General features: G+C 31.7%; 1 protein-coding gene across 1 annotated transcript; it reads left to right on the top strand.

The window, feature by feature from the left end:
• The first annotated feature begins 130 nt into the window (after positions 1-130).
• Positions 131-20,439, top strand: LOC124364639 (coatomer subunit delta). Its single transcript, XM_046820262.1, has 11 exons — positions 131-279; positions 4,439-4,478; positions 5,124-5,347; positions 8,957-9,136; positions 10,025-10,245; positions 11,427-11,600; positions 12,329-12,494; positions 14,852-14,999; positions 15,732-15,843; positions 17,557-17,761; positions 19,466-20,439. Exons 1-11 carry the CDS (start codon positions 277-279, stop codon positions 19,553-19,555), a joined length of 1,563 nt encoding a protein of 520 aa, XP_046676218.1. The 5' UTR covers positions 131-276; the 3' UTR covers positions 19,556-20,439.
• The last annotated feature ends 1,419 nt before the right edge of the window (positions 20,440-21,858 follow it).

Below are 21,858 nucleotides of genomic sequence, written 5' to 3'. Positions count from 1 at the left end.
AATTAACTTGTACTAGTAAATAAATTAATACTTTACAAAAATCAAAGTTTATGAGTTAAACAGTTCCTACTTCTACTCGTGCTGTTTCTGAAAAAGACTAGAAGCAAATCTCCTTATTTAGTAGGCCGTGGCCACGTCAACAGCGGTAAGACAGCTGTATAATCTAAACGCCTTTGAGCTACTGCCAAATCACTGGAAATTTGTTGGTATGGTTGTCAATCCTATTTTGTTATAAAAATTTAATATTATAGATTTCATCAGTCATTGCCAACAAAAATGGTAAGTTTTTTGGATTCAAAATATATAGTATTATCCTTGATTCAAAAAAGTATATTACTTTATGTATATTTTTTATTGCATGAATATTTTTGCTTTAGTTCACGATGAACTAAAGTGGGTAAAGCCAAACTTTGATCATTAGTAGCTACTTTAAATAACATATTATTTTCTTTTCAGTTTGGAGTACGATATGGACAAGTTTATCCCATAATATTTTTTGTTTCAAACACCTGTTTGATGAATATTATTAGAGTAGGCTTGGCCAAGATAACCTAGGTTAAACCTATGTGCATATAGGCTGTATATGGATATACATACACATCTAATACATTTACTCTAGAAGTGAAAATAATGAGATTTACAACAATCCTCTACTATTTTACTTTTACTCATGATTTAATGTTTAAGGGTATGTTACACCCAAACTCAGTTGTCATTGAAAGACGAGATTCCGACTTTGTTGTCGTTTATAAAACATAACTGATTTCTTTATTTGGTTACGAATGATAACAGAAAAACTACTCCATAGGACATATCATTTTTGTAGAAACTTAAGAATAGCATTGCTGAAAAGTTCCAATTCTAGCAACTATGGTCAATTGAGTGCTTTTATGTAGAGGTTATAGTTTTAATGTACAGTAGAATCCCTCTCATTCAGCCACCTCGGGACTGGACCCCCAGCCAAATTATCTGAAGTTAGCAAAAATAAGACCGTTTTAACTGCTAAAATCGTACTGTCGATCATCATACGCATAGTAAATATTTGTGAAATATGTGCAAATAATTAGTATTTTAAGAGTTTGATGTAGCAAATAAACTAAACTAGACCTAGGGGCTAAGTTCTAACTAAAAACTTGCCACTGGTAGTTGGAGCTGTAAAACGATTACACGTATTTGAAACTCATACATTTTTATTTATCACACACAAAATAACAAAACTAAAACCTTACAATACTACAAATTACAAAAAAGTTAATAGTAGGCTATGTACATAGATTAAAAAAGTAAATTTTTCTACTGTACAAATATGTTTAAAAGAAATCAGTAAGTTTTTGTTGCACTTTTTCTTCATTGGCTTTCTTCTTTACATATTCATGCCACTTCTTCAAAAACATGATGTTGACTGTTGTAGAAATCACCTGTTGCTCAATATAGGTTGTAGCCAGTTGCATGACACATTTTACACTCGTCGCTACCCCAATGTTAACATCGTCTTCTATGTCCTGATTATCTTGAAGCTGTAATACCTACTGAGCTATTTCTTCATAATTGGAAACTTTATTATTGGAGCTCTTTTTCAGTGGTCAACCACTCCAAAACATCTTTTTTCTGCAATATCTTTGGTGTGAGACAGTCGCATTAAGTCACTTAGATTTCTGCCCGTTCCTCTGTTTCATGTTCAAAGTCGGGTAGGCTACACCATATCATTTCTGTCCTTTTCAAAAGCTTTTTCAATGTCTGGTCATACTTTTTTTCATGACTTTATTACTGTCACTGCTGTTATTTCATCATATGCTTTAACCACTATGAAAATAATGTTTTTTATGTTTATTGTCTTTAACACTTGCATTAGGTAAGTTTTTTATTGTTTTCTAGTTTGAATATAACTTCTGAAACGAGCTTTCTGCTGTACTTCCTTTTAACACATTCAATGACCTATCTATTGGCTGTTGGAGACTTGTCACATTGGGGGCAGAAAATACAGTTTTATTTCAATCTCACCCTCACATGCCAGTTCATCTGTATGGGTAGGCGCAGTCAAGAACAAGATGTGCATTTACGGGAAGTTTCAAACTCAACAAATGACTTTTTACTTTAGTCACAAACTTACAAATTAACCACTCCTTGAATAAATGAGAATCCATCCAAGCAAATTTCTGTCACTGGTAGCTTTGACATGTCCCAAGTTTTTAAATTCCCTGGGTTTTGCTGATTTACCAATGTCAAAAAGAGGTAGTTTGTGGGTGCCTGAAGCATTGGAACAAAGAGTCACTGTGATTCTTTCCTTGCTAACTTTAAAGACAGGAGCAGACTTTGCTATTGCCGCAGCCAAGGTTTTTTGAGGTAAAAGTTTGAAGTTTAACCCAGTTTCATCAATACTGTATACTTGTTCTGGGCTTAAGTTATGATCGACAATAACTTTTTCTAGTTTTTTTTGTAAACACACTTGCGGGTATGCTTATAGCTTTTCACCGCATGTTTCAAGCGTGAAAGCCAACCGTTGATAGCCACAAAAAAGTTTCCTTGCCCTTAAAGTTTATTGTATAGGATAACAGCCTTTTCTTGTAAAATGGGGCCTCTCATTGGTGTTCCTCTTCTGCGTTCTTACAAAAACCACAGTCATAGAGCATCAACTAACTCATTGTGAAGGAGGGAGAGAGCTCGGAAACTTACCCCATTTAAAAAGCGTTGACGTCTGGTGTAAGATATTTACCATGCCGTAGTAGGTTTTGCTTTGTCCCAATGAAGGAAAATATATACATACGTAGAACCAAGAAGCCAATCTAAGTCAAAAGATATCTACTTCTGACCTGTTGAATTAAATTACGGTGTCACAGTAGAGTTTGTCTTATTGTACTGATCTAGCTACTTATATAGCTCTCTGAAATCTGCTTGTCAAAAAAACACTTACTCTTGTAATTTACTTTCGGTCTAAGACATTTCCAGTGCCCTAGTCGAGTTTGCCTTGCCTTGGTGACCCGATGAAGAAAATACCTATATACTGATAAGTATAATACAGTCTGTAGGAAAATCTACTTCCGGTATTAGGGAGGAATCCTTATATTGAGTTCATGCAACATCTCTAAATAATCAAACTGTAGTCTGGGAAAGAATGTATCATTGAGGCATGTAAGTGTTTATTTCTGTTTTTTCTTAAGCAACCTGTTAAAATGCCATATCACAATGCCAAGAAAGCCCGGACCAGTTTCGAGTACCCTAAGTGAAAACATTTACAGCTTTCTTCATTAAGGTTCATTTTATAACAGTGTTTAAATAGTCTTTACAGTGCATTAGATGTTTTACATTCGTCATTGGTGCAATCTGGAGTCAAAGTTAGATATTAACTTTGTCTTTTATTTTTTTCATTCACTACATTCAGAACACACCAACCATTACTAATAATTTTTTATTTTTGTGAGGCCTTTCAATAGCAAGGCTATTTTCATCAGACACATCACAAAAGTAAATAAAAAAAGTAAATTTGTTTTTAATAATAATAGTGAGACATACGTGATTTTAATATTAATTTGTCCTTATTATCTCAATTACTACTAATTAAGCACTGTTCTAAAATTTAATTTGTAAACAGATGTTTCTGCCTCTTTGACAAGTTTCAAATGAAAGAGTTAACAGCTGTTAAATTTGATTATGAAATAAATGTTACCATTTTTTCTTAATTAAAAAAATATTCTAGGTAACTTTTCAGATCTTTCTCATCATGTAGCCTAAACCTTCCTTGGTTTGCAATGAATATTTTACAAAAAGAATTAGCCAATTGGTCCAAACATTCTCTAAATTAGCGCTTAGAAACACATTTGCGATTTATTTATATTTATAAGACAGAATATTGTTAAAAAATTCAACTAATTTGAACAGCAATAGAAGTGTGAAATATGAAGTTTTGTTATTGAACCTTGTTGACTTAAAAAACTAGTTAAATAAGAAATGTATGGTACAGACATCTAAACATAGAAGTTCCATTTAAATATTTCAAGAAATTAATACAATTTCGTAAGCACTGTTTCTACTCACTAGAAAGCTTAGATACTGGTAGGACACCTGAGCTTAAGAACTAAAAAATATTAATATTTTGTATGACTAATCTGTCTTCTGGTGCTCATACAAATAAATTTCCACTCCATGTTTATAAGTTGATTTATTAATCAAAGATTTCTATCACTCAACCTACTTCCTATACTCAATAGTTCAAAATAATTCCTAATAGTAGTGGTACATTTGCTAGATGTCATTGTAAATCTAATGTGTAACTCTCTAATACAAGAACATTGTGGATCTATTATATAAATAAGGGACTGCACTCTTTGTGATCTACACTATGGTGGCTACACAATGTACAATTTTAAATAGAGGTAGGTCACAGATTTTAGTTGTTCTACTTTTACGTTGCCGTTTTTCCATACTTTTGTTTATGTTCTAGGTGTTGATAGCTGCCGCTGTCTGCACAAAAGCAGGAAAAAGTGAGTTACAAACTATTGAATAATTTAAAATTACTATAAACTGGGCCTAGATATTGTTGGAGGAGTTCAATCTTCTTATTGGAAAAAGAAAACTATTGTAGTAAAATAAATTTAAAATTATTGTACAATTGTGTATATCTTTTACTTCAATAGGCCTAAATAGTTTGTTCACTTTCCAAATAGTTCTTAAATTTTACAAATTTCTTTATCTTTTTTCAGATAGTAGTATTTTATTTATTTGGGTAAACTAGTGTTTTCACATTTTTACAAAATCGTAATTGATTGAGGAAATTATGATAATTGATGAAAAAGTGCTTGATTTAAAAAGGAATTTCATTTTTATTCAATAATGTAAGATTAACCCTGGTCTCTTACATTCCATACTGCATTAGTACATTCAGCTAAAGAAAATAGGCTTTTCACATTTTGAATACTGAAAAATTACGCTAACTAAAAGCGGCATAATTGCTCCACACACGATAACCAGACTTTTGCAATGGTGATACCATTTTAACCACTCTATGGCATCATCACTGTATCATTACCATAGTCTTTGATCTTTATTCATAAAGTCTGTAACAACATCATGTTAGACTTACATCATGCATAGCATGGATTGTACTGTACATTTGTTTCCCTGTTTAGCTATTGTGTCACGCCAGTTTGTGGAGATGACGAAGGCCCGTATCGAGGGACTGTTAGCTGCCTTCCCCAAGCTGATGTCGACAGGGAAACAACACACATTCGTGGAAACCGAGTCTGTTCGGTATGTCTACCAGCCTCTGGAGAAGCTGTACATGCTGCTTATCACGACCAAGGCTTCAAACATTCTGGAGGATCTGGAGACTTTACGGTTGTTCTCTAGAGTTGTAAGTCACATTCGGTTCTATTCTAAATTTTTTACTCAATCAGTACGTATTTTTTATAGTGAATGGTGTCTTAATGTTGACTTACTTATAAACTATAATGTCAATAAATTGACTTTATGATAGTGTGACCTCCTTATCTAAACATCAGTTTTACCGAATCCACGCTAGCAGACAGTTCTGAAAAATAGGGTAGATTTTAGTTTAAGTCCACATGGTTTCAGTGGCATTTTTATAATAAGACAGTTTTTATTAAAAAAAAAAAAAAAAAAACTAATGTAGTGTATTAAACAGGAGTTTTCCAGACATTTGACAATGTTCAGTCATACAAGAAATCAGTAACACTATTTTGAAATCTGCTATCTGATCTCTCCTTCATGTTGAAACTAATCTAACACATACAGGAAGAGTGAGAAAGAGATCAGTTTGCAGATCTCGAGACATAGTATTACTGATCTCTTGTATCATTGAACAGTGACAAATGTCTGGAGACCTCTTGTTTAATTCACAATCCTTCCTTTGTTAAAAAACAAACTTTTTGCAGGTAAGTGGCATTTACAATGTTAAACATTCTAAAGAAATCAAGAAAACTTAAGTTAATGAACAATAAACTGATTAAATATTTAAGTGTGTACTTCAATAAGTATTCATGAATATTACTCTTACATGATAAATACTTTTTAAATCCGACAAGCTGTATCTAGTTTTTTTCGCAGTTCTGGTTACAATTAATTGTATTTTACACAAATTTTTATAATTCAAACGTTTATAAATTTGGAAAGAAATTTTTATAGAAGATTTTTTTACCATTTTTTAAAGTATCAATGTGCTATAAATACTAAAAATGTAATCAAGAAGTACATATTTAGAAGAAATGTAAGTCAATTCTACTTTATTAGAAATGTAATAGATGAATTGTACTTGATTTATTTATAATTTCTTTTATTCCGTGATTTTCTTGTTGTCATCATGGTTACTGATTAGATTAATGTAAAAATGTTTACTAACGCTCAGCCAAAACCCGTCAAGTGATATGCACCATTATTTAACTTGGTGTTGCCGATACAGAATGAAGCTTCATATAAAATTTTGTCTTTCGGACAGTTAATTCTCAAATTTCGTGCAGATAGGCAGAAATGAAATCTGTTTCAGATCCTTAAGTGATAGGCTTTGCTAATGCTCAGCTAATAATATTACCTCATTAAGATAATTCAAGTAATAAATAAATGATGAAATGTTATATCACTTATATTACAATTTTAGATTAGTTAGACAAATAAAAATCTTTTCATTAAACATTCAGGTAAGGAAGTTGAAACTATTTTGTTGTTATAATATTTTATTTTTGTTTAGTTTATACTGTATTTATACTACATAAGAATTTCCAAGAATTGAATATATAGTTTCATTCAGTAACCTGTGTGTGTATTTTAGTTAAATGTAGATAACAAAAGTGTTGTGACTACATTATCAGTGTGTCTACAAGGACTAATTGGCCAATATACCACAGTGATCCGCTCTAGTAAACATGTAGTGATTATCATATGTTGTTTATATTTTCTTTATTTTGCTGCCATCATCAATTAAAACAGACAATGGCAGAATTTCCGAGTTAATTTTGTTTATAGTTGTGGAAATAAATTATTACTATTATTGTTTTCACATAACCAATTTCTTTACTCAAAATTTTAATTTTAATTAAAAACCTGTCATTAAAATTTTTTGGATTGACCTATTTTTAACCTCCTAAATAGCTAAATGGCAAAATATAAATATGCAAAGGGTATAATGTATTTTAACATTAGTTTGTTTAAAATAGTCTTAACCATTTGTTTGAGCTAGCTGTTAACTCAGTAGTTGTATGGTAAAGGAAAGTGTTCACACCCACAGAGCTGGCCGTGTGGAGATGATAGTGAGGTGTGTGTGTGTATGATTGTTGAATGAGATGAATCATTATTAATTAATGGTCTGTTGTATCATATCTGTTTGTCTAATTTATCAGCTTGTTGGTTGCTACCTGCACAACATGATCTACGCTGTAGTGTTCTTCACTAATAAATCAACAAGTATATGATGCATGTGCTGGTTATTTAAAACAATTCGTCACGAAAAAATAAAAATCTCAATGGAGTGAATGGTATACCATATACCATATACCATTCACTCCATTGAGATTTTTATTTTTTCGTGACGAATTGTTTTAAATAACCAGCACATGCATCATATACTTGTTGATTTATTAGTGAAGAACACTACAGCGTAGATCATGTTGTGCAGGTAGCAACCAACAAGCTGATAAATTAGACAAACAGATATGATACAACAGACCATTAATTAATAATGATTCATCTCATTCAACAATCATACACACACACACCTCACTATCATCTCCACACGGCCAGCTCTGTGGGTGTGAACACTTTCCTTTACCATACAACATATTATATAACATTTAAATAAATCCAAGTAAAACTAAGATTATTACTAGGCTTTTGTACCTAAGATTTGTACTAGGTCCTTTAATTTTTTTCAAAGGTATTATTTGTTGCCAAAGGCTTTAATCTCGTTAATTTAAGAATGTAAACAGAAAGAGCATGACATTGTGGGAATATTGTTTATCAGTCCAACCACATTTTAAAACATTGAATATTGTGCTCTCTTAAAGCATGCAGTGTCCTCAAATATATAATATTACTAATAGTTACCCACGAATACACACACAATTTTGTACGTGTTGCACGTTTATGACCACTTCTGGTTCATGTGAATAATATTTCTGATGCCAATGTTAAGTTTACTTTGTTGGCAACAATCAAGAAAATATGTTAAAAAGTGTATATTTGTGGCAACTATAATTTACTCCGGTATCACTATTTCTTTGTACCATAGTATATCCCAAAATCTTATCTTATTCGAACATATGTGATGGATAATTTCACTCACTCACTCATTCATAGAATCCAGATTTTATGTTGGCCTCCAATTGTCCCAGATGCACATCAGGAACTCATCAACGGACATGAAACACGTCCTGACACAAAAACTAATGTAGACGTAATGGCAAAAGTTGTTACATAAAACACATTAATAGTCCTATTTACTCTTATAGGTTGATGTTTAAAATTGTCTATTTTAAATATTAAGAGCTGGCTGTAATGAAATGACCTTGAGTTTTTCCCATAGAAACAATGTTAAATCTCATGCACTTTTACACCCTCATTTTTGATCATAGCCGTTATGGGAGATGACTTATTTTAGAGATATAATTAATACAGATCCAAATTTTTTTTATAAAGTATTTACGTTTTGAATATTTGAACATTGAAGTACTCAAAAGTTCAAGATTCTTTTTTAAAACAACAACTAATAAAAACTCAATTACTTTGGGATGCATATTAATTCTAATTTCAAATGAGACATCTCCCATAGAGCTGTGACTAAAAATAAGGTTGTAAAAGTGCATGCATGATCTTTAACTATTTTTATAGGTCTGCAATCAAAATGGCCACCAGTTCAGCCGGCTCTTAAGATCCTTCATAAGTGTTGAAAACATTGATGTGTAAAAAGATAATACAAATAATAGGGAATTAATTAATCGGCTTTTGTTTACAGATTCCTGAGTACTGCCGCAGTATGGAAGAGTCTGAGATAGCTGACCACGCCTTCAACCTTATCTTTGCTTTTGATGAAATTGTTGCTCTGGGCTACAGAGAAAGCGTGAACCTTGCGCAGATCCGAACTTTTGTGGAAATGGATTCACATGAGGAAAAAGTCTATCAAGCTGTTCGTCAGGTAAGTTTTTGTAATAATATTTTTCTATCATAATTTTTTATTATTATTATTATTAGTTGGAATGTACGAAATGAAGTGTTTAGTAGTATACCAAGTGATACTTTTTAATAGATTCAGGATTGTAAGCTGAAGCCATACAAATTGTTGTAAAGTAATGTCTTATTTTACCAGGCCAAGTAAAACCACCCGACAGTTGTAAGTTAGCTACTTTGTATAAGTAATATTTAAATATAGTAAATCACTCATATTGTAATTTTTAAAGTAATCATAAATGATCTACTTGTAAATTTTACCCTATGTAAGAAAAGTGTGAAAGTCAAAGCGTAGACACCAGAAACACAGAAACTTATTAATCCTTGCAGGACATTACCGATGGCAGTACCAGAAATGTCTATCACTGGAAGATCTGTAAAGGCATGACATTGCTGATTGTTGTAGAGAATAAATTGTAAATGTGATGAACACAGGCATGTACCTTTCTACCCTGATTGACAAACTGTAAATGGAAACATTAAACAAACTCTCATATAAGTTTTACACCCCTTCATTCTTTGCAGCACAACAAGCAACTTTACTTTTAATTCTTTTTAGTTAGTGCCTCCTAGATTTACAAAAGAATTGAGTTATTTTTCAGACATTTTTACAAATTCAATTGTTAATTTTTGATTTTATCCAAAAGCTTAAATTGTTGATTAATTAAACTTGTACAATTTTATATTAAGGTATTTTTCTCATGATTATTTGTAGTAGAAGTAACTTCATGCATTGTTGGTACACAATTTATTTTTATAATAGTAGATATACAGCTTATTTGGATTTACCAGATTAACATTAATAATCAGGTATAATATATTTCTCTTTCCTAACATCTGTGTATCCTGGAACTAGACTCAAGAGAGAGAAGCCAAGAACAAGATGAGAGAGAAGGCCAAGGAGTTGCAGCGCCAGAGGATGGAGGCTGGCAAGAAAGGGTTCATGAAGGGAGGATCAGCAGGGGGTGGCTTCGGTGTCGGGTCTGCAGGAGGATTTGGCAGCTCTTCTGGTTTCACGCCTTCTCCAGTCATCGGAGATTCTGCCTCAGAAATCTCAAAGCCCTATTCACCATCTGTGTTAGTAGTCTAAGTGTTATAAAATTGTAACAGAGGGATAAGATTACATTTGTTTCAATGTCGTTTTAAATACATTTTTAATCGTTGTCCTTTATGGACATTGGATGACACAATGAATAGAATTATGTTATTTCTGATTCTAATAGGTACAATATTATTCAAGTAAGAATTATTTTCTCTAAGTGTTGGTTTTTTTATTAATTATTAATGTACTCATGTACATTTTTTTATTGATAAGAAACAGTGACACAGGTACTTTGTTAAAGTTTAATAATTATATTTTTTTAGTCTGTTGAAAAACAAATCAGTTTGGTCTGATTTGGTACTTTATTTGCGACTTGACACAATGTCCAAAGGTCTCCTTGAGACTAAAAAATCATAAAACTGTTTAAAACTACAGTTTATTATAAGGCTATATTTATTATAATATATTACAATTCATTCAAAATAAATAAACAATACTTTTTTATTTTGAAATTGATGGTATGTTAATCCTTTGAATGCCAACGTCCGATTCTACCGGATGTCAAAAGTTGGCCGAAAAGTGGCAACATCCGATTTTACTGACATTCAAGGAAAAAATCAATAAACATCTAAAACTTTATATTTTGTAACTAATATCATATTAAATTGTTTGTGAAGAACTGCTCTTTTCAAAATAAATTGTTATAGTATACTTCCGATCAACTGACTGTAACGAAAATCAATCTAGAACTCACATATAAACGTTTTTGGTTGACATGGCTCCTGGAAACAATGTGACATTAGTTTCTTAAAAGTTGTATAACTCACTCATTATTGAAGATAATGATATACATTTTTCAATATTTATATATATAATTGAATACCCTTTCCAGTGATATGCAAACAGAAAAAGATATGAAATTTTTAGTAATGATAATTTGGTATTCCCAAATTTGATTTTATAGCAACTTTGTTATTGTATATTAATTAGGCAGAGGTTTCAGAGAATAATTTTAAAAAATATGATCATAGCTTGTTAAACAATCAATCAAACTGTGAATTTTTACTGAAACCTTGTAAATACCTTCAAAAGGGCTGGCACTTTTCAGTACACCCACTCAATAAATACGTGGCAGTCAAAGGGTTAAGTTCTAAATAGGAATTGTCAGTTGAGTTGTCAAATGTCTCATTGATAACGACGTTGTTGTCTTTCACAGCAAGGCATCTGGCAGCACCAAAGCAATGAAGTTGGGGAGCAAGTCTCGAGATGTGGAGTCGTTCGTGGACCAGCTCAAGTCTGAAGGTGAGAACGTTGTGGTGCCCACTATCAACAAACAGAGCATTGTCAGCGCCTCCAAGATCCCACCGTCGTCCCTCGCCAATACTGAAGAGTGAGTTGATGCTTAATTGTTACCTGATCGCATATTTAGTGATAATATTTTGTTTTATAATTTACCTACGAGTCTTGAAAAATGACTGAGAAAAACTAAAGTGTTTAATGTATTAATGTGTTTAATCATTTTGTCTTACTCCAGATTTTCTTTATCTGGAAAAAGTAGATGTAAATTGCTGTAACCTTTTTTTTCAAAAGCATTTTATATAACTAGATGATTGTGAATGTTGTTTACTGTTTGTTCCCATATGAGGGAGAACATTTGTTGTAGGCTAGTACAAGGAACTGTTAGAACAAAATACGATTATGAATATTCACTATAAAACTATGTTAATTAGTTTAAACTAATCCTAGGCATGAAGCGACAAAGCTTTTACAACTGTTTTTGTAAACTAAGCTAACTCAACATTTCCACTAACAGATGATCATATTTTTAACAATTGCTAATGAGCAATGATGGAGTAAATATTAAGTGAGGTATTTATGGACTTGAGATAAGTTCCTATTTATAACGTAGTTTTAATCTTTATCCCCGTGTAAAAGCGTTGCCTGGTAGGCAGCTAACTAGTGTGCCCTCTTAATATTTTCACTGCCTCTTCACAGGGTTTTTACCCTAAGAAGATAGTGTACAGATAAATTTATAGATCTATGTTAATCTGCAGAGTTAAACTGTCATTAAGTAATTGTCCCTTACCTAGTATACAGTATGACCATGGCATGTTGTAGTATCCACCTGAGGCAGGAGGAGAGACTCGTGTTGAGGGTGGGTCGAGATGGCGGGGTGCAGAACTTGGAGCTGCATGGACTCGTGACCTTGCGCATCTCCGACGACAAGTACGGCAGGATACGCGTGGTCCTGGACAACAAGGATACCAGAGGAATACAACTGCAGGTAACCTCATAGTGTGTATTACCAGTTTTAGCTCACTTTTGGAGTACTACTAACCACAAAATACATTTTGCTATATTATATTACGTTGTAAGGCCTATTTTGAATTTAAATAAACTGTTTATATTTTATTTAGTTAGCACCTTCACTGCCACCTTTTGAGAACTTTCTTACACTGGCACCTGTTTTAATGTTTTTTTTTTTTTTGTATAAATATAATGTTTTAACCCTGGAACTGGCAAACGCCCGATATCGGGCGGTTTTAGTCGCATCCTAGATGGCAGCGCCCGATATCGGGCGTTTTAATACGTCTTTTTATTTCTCAATATTACGTACTTAAAACACGATCAAAGAGTATCGGTATTGATACCAATCGAAAGAGGAAGGTTCAATTTATGTAAATAATACACTAATAAATAATTTTATCGTTTCGTTACACGTCCATACGTTTTGTAATCTCTAAACTGTTTGTTTACATTCTCCCGCGTACCGCGCTAGTTGCGCGCGCAGCGATGAGTCAACTGGTTCATTCGGTTATTGTTATTTCGTCACCTGCATGGTGTTCTATCTGGTTTATTGTTTGTTTGAGGTCGTTGTAATGATGGTTGTGTATATGACACAACAATAGTAAGTTTTTTGTGCGTGTTTACATAATGGATCGTAATTTCCGCGATCGTTCAAGTGAAATTCGAGATCTAGTTGTACATGAAATAAACAACAAAGAGGATTCCGATTTATACATTCAATCAGAACATAATTAAATAAATATATAATAAAAAATTAAAAAATAGAAAATTAATATAAACTAATAGTTACAAGATTGTACAAATCCAAGTGAGCTTTGAAGTTCTTACTTTTGTTGGTAAGTAGCACTTTCGAATGTAAGTGTATAATTTTTGTATCGTTTACCACATGTAAAAAAAATACCTTATAAACTATGTGTTGTTTTATTTTTACTCAGAATTAAATGCTCTTCCTTTTGTATATTTTAGATTTTGCGTATCACTAACAACAAAAATTTTACAAATCAAAAACTTTGAACTAACTTTTCTTTTTTCTAAAAAACATTTTTTTCCTGAAGAGGTAGAGTAAGGGTATTTTTTTTGTTTTAATTATATTATGTGAAAAATGTTCCTTGAACAATGCTGAATAAAGCAATATATAGTATGACATAGGTACTTTATAGTAAACATGTAATAATAAAATAAATATAAGGCAATGTATGAAGTACTAAAACACTCTGCCACTGAGAGAAATATGACCGCCAGTTCCAGGGTTAAGCAAATATAAGAAAATCATGGGACTTACTTTTTTGAAAGCTGAGTTCTTCCTCTTTCTACGCAAATGCTTATGCATGAATATTTTCCAACAAAAAGTCTTGTTTTAAACTAAAAAAAACAAAAAACTGACCAAAAACATCATTGTGTACAAGTCTATAACATAAATATATTTATTATTATTATTTGCTGTATTCAGCATTAACATTACTTTCACTATAGCTACACATATTTGCAATTGAAATCCACTTATTTTTAAATATTTTTATAGTGTGGAAAGTTTTGAAACATGGTTCTTTACAAATGGCACTTTGGCACTTGTTACACTGATAGGAAGTGTCTCTTCTTGTAGTCTTGCCTTATTTGTTTTTGTTTTTTTTTTTAGTTATCAATGAGTATATTAAAATTTGGTATTACTATTTTGCTTATATTTGTTATTTGAGTTAAAATAGAATATCAACAAATTACTTGCATCTCCAAGAAGTCCATCGGTAATAAAATCAGGATCATTATCTGTGTCATCTTGGAATAAATCATCACTTTTACTGTCACTTGAAAATCTGAGTAACTCTTCCTAGCACTGTATTGTCTTCAATACTGTCACGATTCATTGTATTTACTCACAAAACAATCGTTGTAAACTAAAGTAATAGCTAGCAAAACCATAACAATGCAGACTACAAATTAGCAGAACGACAACAAACGGCCACCACGACACGATGCGTTCATAAACAATCTACTATTTTCCCGATATTCCAAATGACTGCCAACATTTCATAGATCGTAATCCATAGAGTAACGAATATAAACATGGAAATAGCAAATGACTATCAATGCCGAAATCCAAGTATGTTTAAATGCATTTTTATTACTGTAAAAGTTATTACTGTTTTTATTACTCCATCAAAAGACGTTGGCAGTCTATAGAATTCCTTGCGTGATGTTAAATAACGTTGTCAGAAGTGAAAGTGTTAGGGTAATTTTGTGTTTAATTACCAAGTTTATCCTAATATTAGTTAAAATTTGCATGAACATATTCACATTGTTAAGTGAGTGTTTAAAATTGACGGTTGTTTGTTGTAGACACATCCCAACATAGATAAAGAACTGTTCAAGATGAAGTCACAAATAGGTCTGAAGAACCCGTCCAAGCCATTCCCTCTGACCACAGACGTCGGTGTGCTCAAGTGGCGGTTCCAGTCCCAAGACGATTCCTGCGTCCCACTCTCCAGTAAGATTACACTGATTTTATAATAGTTCATCAAGTAGTGTTTAGTTAAATAGCATTGCGCCATATAATACAAAACCTACAAATATATAATTACCTGACTACTGTAGATAATTTGTTGGATTGTGCTCAACCTATGAATATAAAAACAACACTTCCAGTAGTTGACTGATACTGAACTGACTTGATGTACTCGCCAAACGTAACACAAGACACACTGACATATCATTTTTCTAATTGTTGTATTTTGTAACCGTAACTTTTCCACACATAACGTAGCTATGATGGGGAGGGTTGATTCAATGTGAGTGTTGAGTTTAGCACCTTCTGCTTAGTGCAGCGTCTGGAATCTGACGCTGTCACAGACTCCCCTGGAATCTGGAGCAATTGTGCATCTGATGAGACAATGAAAATACCTCTTTCCTTAGATTGCACTATATTTTTTAGTCAGGTGTCTCTGATGTCGGAACTATGTAAAGAGTTAATTTTGAGTTTCTTCCTCATCAACTTTTTTTATCTCTCCAGAGGAATTTACTCCAGATTCCAGGAGTCAAGTCTGTGACTTTGTCAGATTCTAGCCGCTGCTCTAAGGGAAAGGTGAACTGTAAACTCAATGTTCATCTGTAGCTTATCCATTGTTGCTTAGAATTGAGACACACAATCAATTAACTGATGGATAAGTATTAAAGGACTTTATTTTTTAAGGTAAAGTTAACCTGATTGTTATGTTGACAGTAAACTGCTGGCCATCGGAGAACGGACAAGGCGGCTGTGATGTGAACATAGAGTACGAGCTGGAGCACACGCACCTCGAGCTCAATGATGTCTCCATTCACATTCCTCTGCCGTAAGTTTTCTGTACTGAAACTTGCAGTAGAACTAAAGGAAAGAGGTAGATTTCATTTGTGGCCACTGTTTTGAAATGTTGTTTCAAGTGGCTATCATTATTTACGGTAACATAATTTTGTTACACCATTACGGTTTCCGTTGTAACATTTTACTTAAGCATATTTAGCCCATTTTAGTATGTTTTCAGTACAACTAATGAGGGCCAATCACATTGTTCTTGCATTTAGTACTAGACTTCAACACCTCCTTGTGGTCTTCTGTGAACTCTAAGCTAGAACAACCATTGTTTAGTACAGTTCTAGTTCAGATTAAACTATTAAGTATCCAATCTTTATTTTTATTTATTTTTTCAGTTATTTGTAAAATAAATACATGTAATATCAGAAATGTCAATTTTAATTTTACCCTTTGAATATCTAAGCTGACTAGAAGAAAGTAGGTCAAAATAAAGCTGTATGTGGCTAAATAAATTTAAAAACTGCAACTTTAGGAAATTGTATTAGAATTCATGGAAAAACCTCATAAATTGATACTTTTCACAATTTTGTTATTATGTTTAGTTAATATTAAATAGTTTAATAATTTAAAAAATAAAAACTTTTTAGGTAAAAAAGTTTGAAAAAGGTTACTTAATAAGTTTTTGCCCAAAAAACTTAATTTACTAACTAAATAATCTCTATACATAACGAAACTAAAACAATTTTATTTTTGGTATATGTTAATAAATTTCTGAAAGGTTAAGGAGAAAAATGTTATATACCATAAAATTTAATGTTTAAGATTTAATCGAGTATTTTTTGCTCAGTCAAAGATACTTTAGATGTATTCTGTAAAACTATAGGGTTTTGGGAAAATGCTATTGTAAAACAACCATTCAAAATATTTTCACTTTTTCTGTTTTTTAAGCAATGAAGTAAAAATTTTAAACCTGTTTTAAAATTCTAGAAAAAAAGTAAAACCATAAATATGTTTTTAGTAAGAATCTTTTTTTATATTTAAGATTTTTAGGCTTTTCTATTATAGACAACAAAAGACAACTCTTTATTTGACATATTCATAGAGAACAGCCATGCGTCAATATTATACCACATGAAGTGATACATCATACACTTTTGTGCTGGAAAAAGGATATTGTAAAGTAATTATTCAATGTTACATTTTTCTATTTGTCATTTTATTAAGAATGCATACATTATATAGTTGCTAATACATAAAAACATTTTTGCAATGATTTTCTTATCAATGATATAGATTACGGTAACAATATGAAAAGTAATGTCTTTAGATAGCATAACATTTGTTTTGTGGTAGGAATAAACTTATTACGGTGCATTTAATTGTACACCTCCTCCCTTCCTTATTGTTGGTTAATTTTTTTTTTTTTATATTAAAAAATTTAAATAAGTAAAATTTTATGAAAATTAGAATTCATAATGATATAATGATTTGTAATAATTTCAAACCAATTTTTCTAAACATTTCTGTTCAGGAATGTGTACATGTGTAAAATAGTGCAATCACAAAGGCAGTTAGTTTTTTATTCATAAAATAAAAATTTATTTTTATTAAGAAAGAAGATATGCTATTGGAAAACGATCCACATCAAACTCCACTGTTGTTCCACATGAGGTTTTTGAGTTAACCTCAACAGAACTGAGTTTGATCAAGCAGGAAAGAAAGCACTAAAAGAAATATTTGACCTGGATTGCAGTATTGGGTGTACGCCGGTGGTCTCGGAGTGTGACGGAGACTACGCACACGACCCTCGCAAAAACACCCTCACCTGGAACCACGCTGTGATAGACTCCAGCAACCGCACCGGCTCTCTGGAGTTCACAGCAGCCACAGCCATTCCTGGTGACTTCTTCCCTCTCACTGTGGCCTTTGTCTCCAAGAAACCTTACGCTGACCTCAGAGTGAGTGAACAGTATTGCCTTGGTACATTTAGGAGATTTTGTCTACAAAATCAGCCTTTTGCAGTTATCCTCTTGGTAGCTCTAATGGATATTTCTACATAACTTCACCGAACATGGCCCCCTGAGCTCAGTACCACCCCGTGAAGGTGTTCACAAACTTCTGTGGTTGATAGTTCTCATCATTTCAAACAACAAATGTCATATAAACATAGAAATGTATTGTTTAGCCCCTAGCCACCATTTTGTATTTTTTATTTAAAACATTATCTCTAAAACTGGTTAAGCTAAAAAAACCAAATTGGCACATAGGTTTTAATAAATAAGAGGACATTTTTTTAAAATGGTATCATTATCTTTAACCGCTTGAAGCCGGCTGTCGACTATAGGTCAACCGCAGTATTCCCGCCGAACGCTCGCATGTTGACTACGGGTCGACCAAATATTGTCGCTGGTTTTTTTTTTTTAACTTTCGTAACTAAAAATAGGCCTAGACCTGGACCCAGGCCAAATAAACCTATTACAATGAAGTTTGGATCCCATGTAAGAAAAATCAAATAACCAGTAATATGATTAAAACATGTCCCTAGTGGTATTCTAGTGCTATTTTACCTTTATCCATGCAATTTTGGTTTATTGTTTATGTATGTGAAATAAAGATTGCTTTTTATCGATTTGATATTTTAATTTTATATTTTACAAATTATTACCTATAAAAATAAACTAAATATTTAAAAAGAATGTATAGGGTCTTGTGGAATTATTAACTTTCCTTTGTAAAAACAAAAAAATATAATATTACAGAAAAAAATGCTTAAAAACATTTAGCTTGTAAAATGTAAAAAGCTTTAATATAGCAGAAAATAAATAAAACCTGGGGACAGTTGGTGCGATTAACAAGCGCCAAACACCTCACAGTTGAGAGGTGTCAGTTGTTTGTCACTCCTGGCTTGTGCAAGCGTATCATTCATCAAGTGGTCATGCTTGCTTATGCGTTGACGGATTTCGTTGGAATGGTAATGAATTTGTTCAAGTAGTTGGTGCCAGTTTTGTAACTATAATGGTATTTTTTTATTTTACTTTAAAAAATTTACAACAGATGCCATTTTGTTAAATTAATGAAGATAACGTAATAATGTTTTTTCTTTTCCTCTTATCTATTAACCTATGTACCAAATTTGGTTTTTTTTAGCTTAACTAGTTGTACAGATAACAGTTTTTATATAAAAATTACAAACTTTTGGCTGCTGCTTAACGAGACATTTCTTGACCTATATATGACATTTTTTGTTTGAAATTATGAATACTATCGACCCAAATACATTAATAAACTAATAAATGTGGCAACGGACTATTACTCAAAGGTATAAATAGTACCTGGTAGATGAACAGCATGAAGTCCAGACATGAGAGAATGAACCCTAGCGATCTCACTGCTCAGGAGCCAAGGGCACAAACACATCATACCGAACTAATGAAGCTGGACCACTGGTGACAAAATCTATATCGGCATTTCCTTTGCTTATAGCATTTCATAAACTTTTTGTAATAAACCATTTTTTGTATTAAAAGATTTTTAAGATATTGATGTAAATTCTATAAGATTTTTCTATCACCAAGAACTGGCCAGCTTGGTAAATCATTAAACATTTATAGGTTTTTATATGTTCCGAGATGACTGTAGTAATTCCCTTTACAATGTTTCAGGCAGTGGATGTGGTGATGGTGGACGGTGAGCAGCCGGTGAAGTTCTCCACAGAAACAGTGTTCTACGCAGAGAAATACGAGATTGTTTAGTTTAGACCGGAGAGCAAGAGCACAACTCTGCAAACAGCTGATCATAGTAGTGCAACATCTGCCCGAGACGTGATACTTCTGTCGTCTGGTCACCGACCACTCAGTCCTCGAGTTCATCAATTACTCTGTGATCAACATTTTCCATTTGATGACTGTCTTTGATCATTTCAGTCTCATGAGTAACAGACTGACCTCTCACGTTTTATCAAAGTATAACAGCTTGCATACGGTTCAATTTCTATCCATTTGAAATGGTTGCAGAAGAAATAAAAATATATTTTATGCTTGTGTAATATAATATTCTTCCATGAGGTTATGTGTGGAGAAATCTCATACTGTATCTACACTGTTAATTTAACATATATTCTTACCCGCCCAAATCAATTTAATAAAAGTGTTTATATTGCAAATAAGTGTGATGGAATTCTTTGCCTTTATATAGAAGTTTACTCCTATCTCGTGTTCATTTATTTTGATAGAATATGTAACAGAAATATTTATAAATTTCTTATTCTAAAGTCCTGATTAAATTTTAATGACTCATACACAAATATTGTTTTAAAAAATGTCATAACATGTTGAATCTTGTTGATAATATCTGAAGGAATAGAAAATTGAATGATAACAATATGAATGTAAACTGTTTTGTATTACTACAATTTCTATAAAAATTCTGTCAAATGTTAAAGATGTAGATGTTGCACTATTTTAAATTAAACTTGATTCTGTTAGTATTATTCTGGTTTGAATAAGATAAAGTTATTTTATCAAATACAGTTCATTATTTACTATCATGAGATAATAATTGCTTTACTTATTTTATTTTTGAAAGTTTTCATTTTGTACAGTTAGAAAAAGGTATAATAAAGTATTTGATTGTTAAATTGTTAGTAAAATTCATTGCTTTTATCCTTACTCTCTAAATGAATTCAGAATGTTACAGAACATTTTGTTAGAGAGATCCGCAAAACCCATAAAATCTCTTTATATAATTTTTATATTAGATTAATTGCACTTTTGTTTCCAGTTTTAAAATTATTTAATAATGATTATTGGTGAAGATTTGATCACCAATTGTCTTGTAAAAGCTTTCTGAAGAAAACGTTTTTTATTTTAAATAAAATAATTCAAATTAAAGTTAATTTCTGGACTTACATTAAAATCAATCTAAAAAATAAAACTCAATTCTTTCTCATTCAATTCAAAATAAATGTACTTATTCTCTATTATAACCGAAGCTATTCTATTGCAAACAACCTTTAACAAAATTTAAAGAAGAAATTTTACTGGGAACAGATCTTGCTATAACTTGTACTATCTCGCAATGTTGTGTGAATAATTTAGTATGCTCCAATCTCTTCCTCAATCCAGTTGTATCAATATAATGCAATATTCCCTGTAAAAGAGAGTTAACATTAATTAACAACAAATTTCCCATATGAAAATCGTAATTCGACTATAAAATGTTTACTTTCGCAAACTTGCATTTTTAATTTACATATGTTATGACAAATCTCCTTATACTTTAAAATATTTTTGCATATATTTTCTCCCATCATTATTGATTAATTAAATTTTAGTTTGGTAATGTACTAAATGCATTTCAATCTAAAACATATAAAGGTGGCCATGTTACTATGGTAAATAACTTATTGATGGTGTAGTTTTCCTTTTTGTACAAATAAATGAGAAAAGCTAGATTTCTTTTAAACCTTCAAATGACACAGTTTTATTGTCTTTCAACAGGCCTACTAACAGTGATCTACTGGACTCCATTTAAATAAATCCTTAAACATATAAATTATAAGTTGCATTAAAAATGAGTTTGTTTCTTAATGTTTAATGTATATGAGAGCATTAATATATTAGTTTTAAAATAATAAATAAAAACCTATAATTCTTTTGTAAAGTGCTAAAAACTTTGTTTTTAAAATGTGGACTAAAAGGCCTTATTTATTAATTGTTTGAAAGTTTTAGATACAAAACTATGCAGTATATCAATCATAAATGTATGTGGAATAAATGTATTTATTCCATTACTACTATGACCTACCTTACAAAAAATGACAGACAGGCCAAATTTTACCATGGAAATGTTAAAGAATATGTGTAGGTAATTTTTTTAAATCAAAGTGATATCCTATTTGTTTCACTATTTTATTTTAAGACCGTTAATTTGACTTAATATGTGATATATGCTTGGCATCAGTCAGCTCATAATTGTGTTGTCTGGTTGGTGCAATGAGACAACCTCATTAAAAAACAAATATGTCTAATCCAAGATAAGGAGACAATCACAGACA

The sequence above is a fragment of the Homalodisca vitripennis genome, chromosome 6 (genome assembly GCF_021130785.1).
Source record: "Homalodisca vitripennis isolate AUS2020 chromosome 6, UT_GWSS_2.1, whole genome shotgun sequence".
In the NCBI taxonomy this organism is placed as follows: domain Eukaryota; kingdom Metazoa; phylum Arthropoda; class Insecta; order Hemiptera; family Cicadellidae; genus Homalodisca; species Homalodisca vitripennis.
Note: the sequence above shows the minus strand (reverse complement) of the source record. Positions and strands in the feature narration are given on the sequence as shown.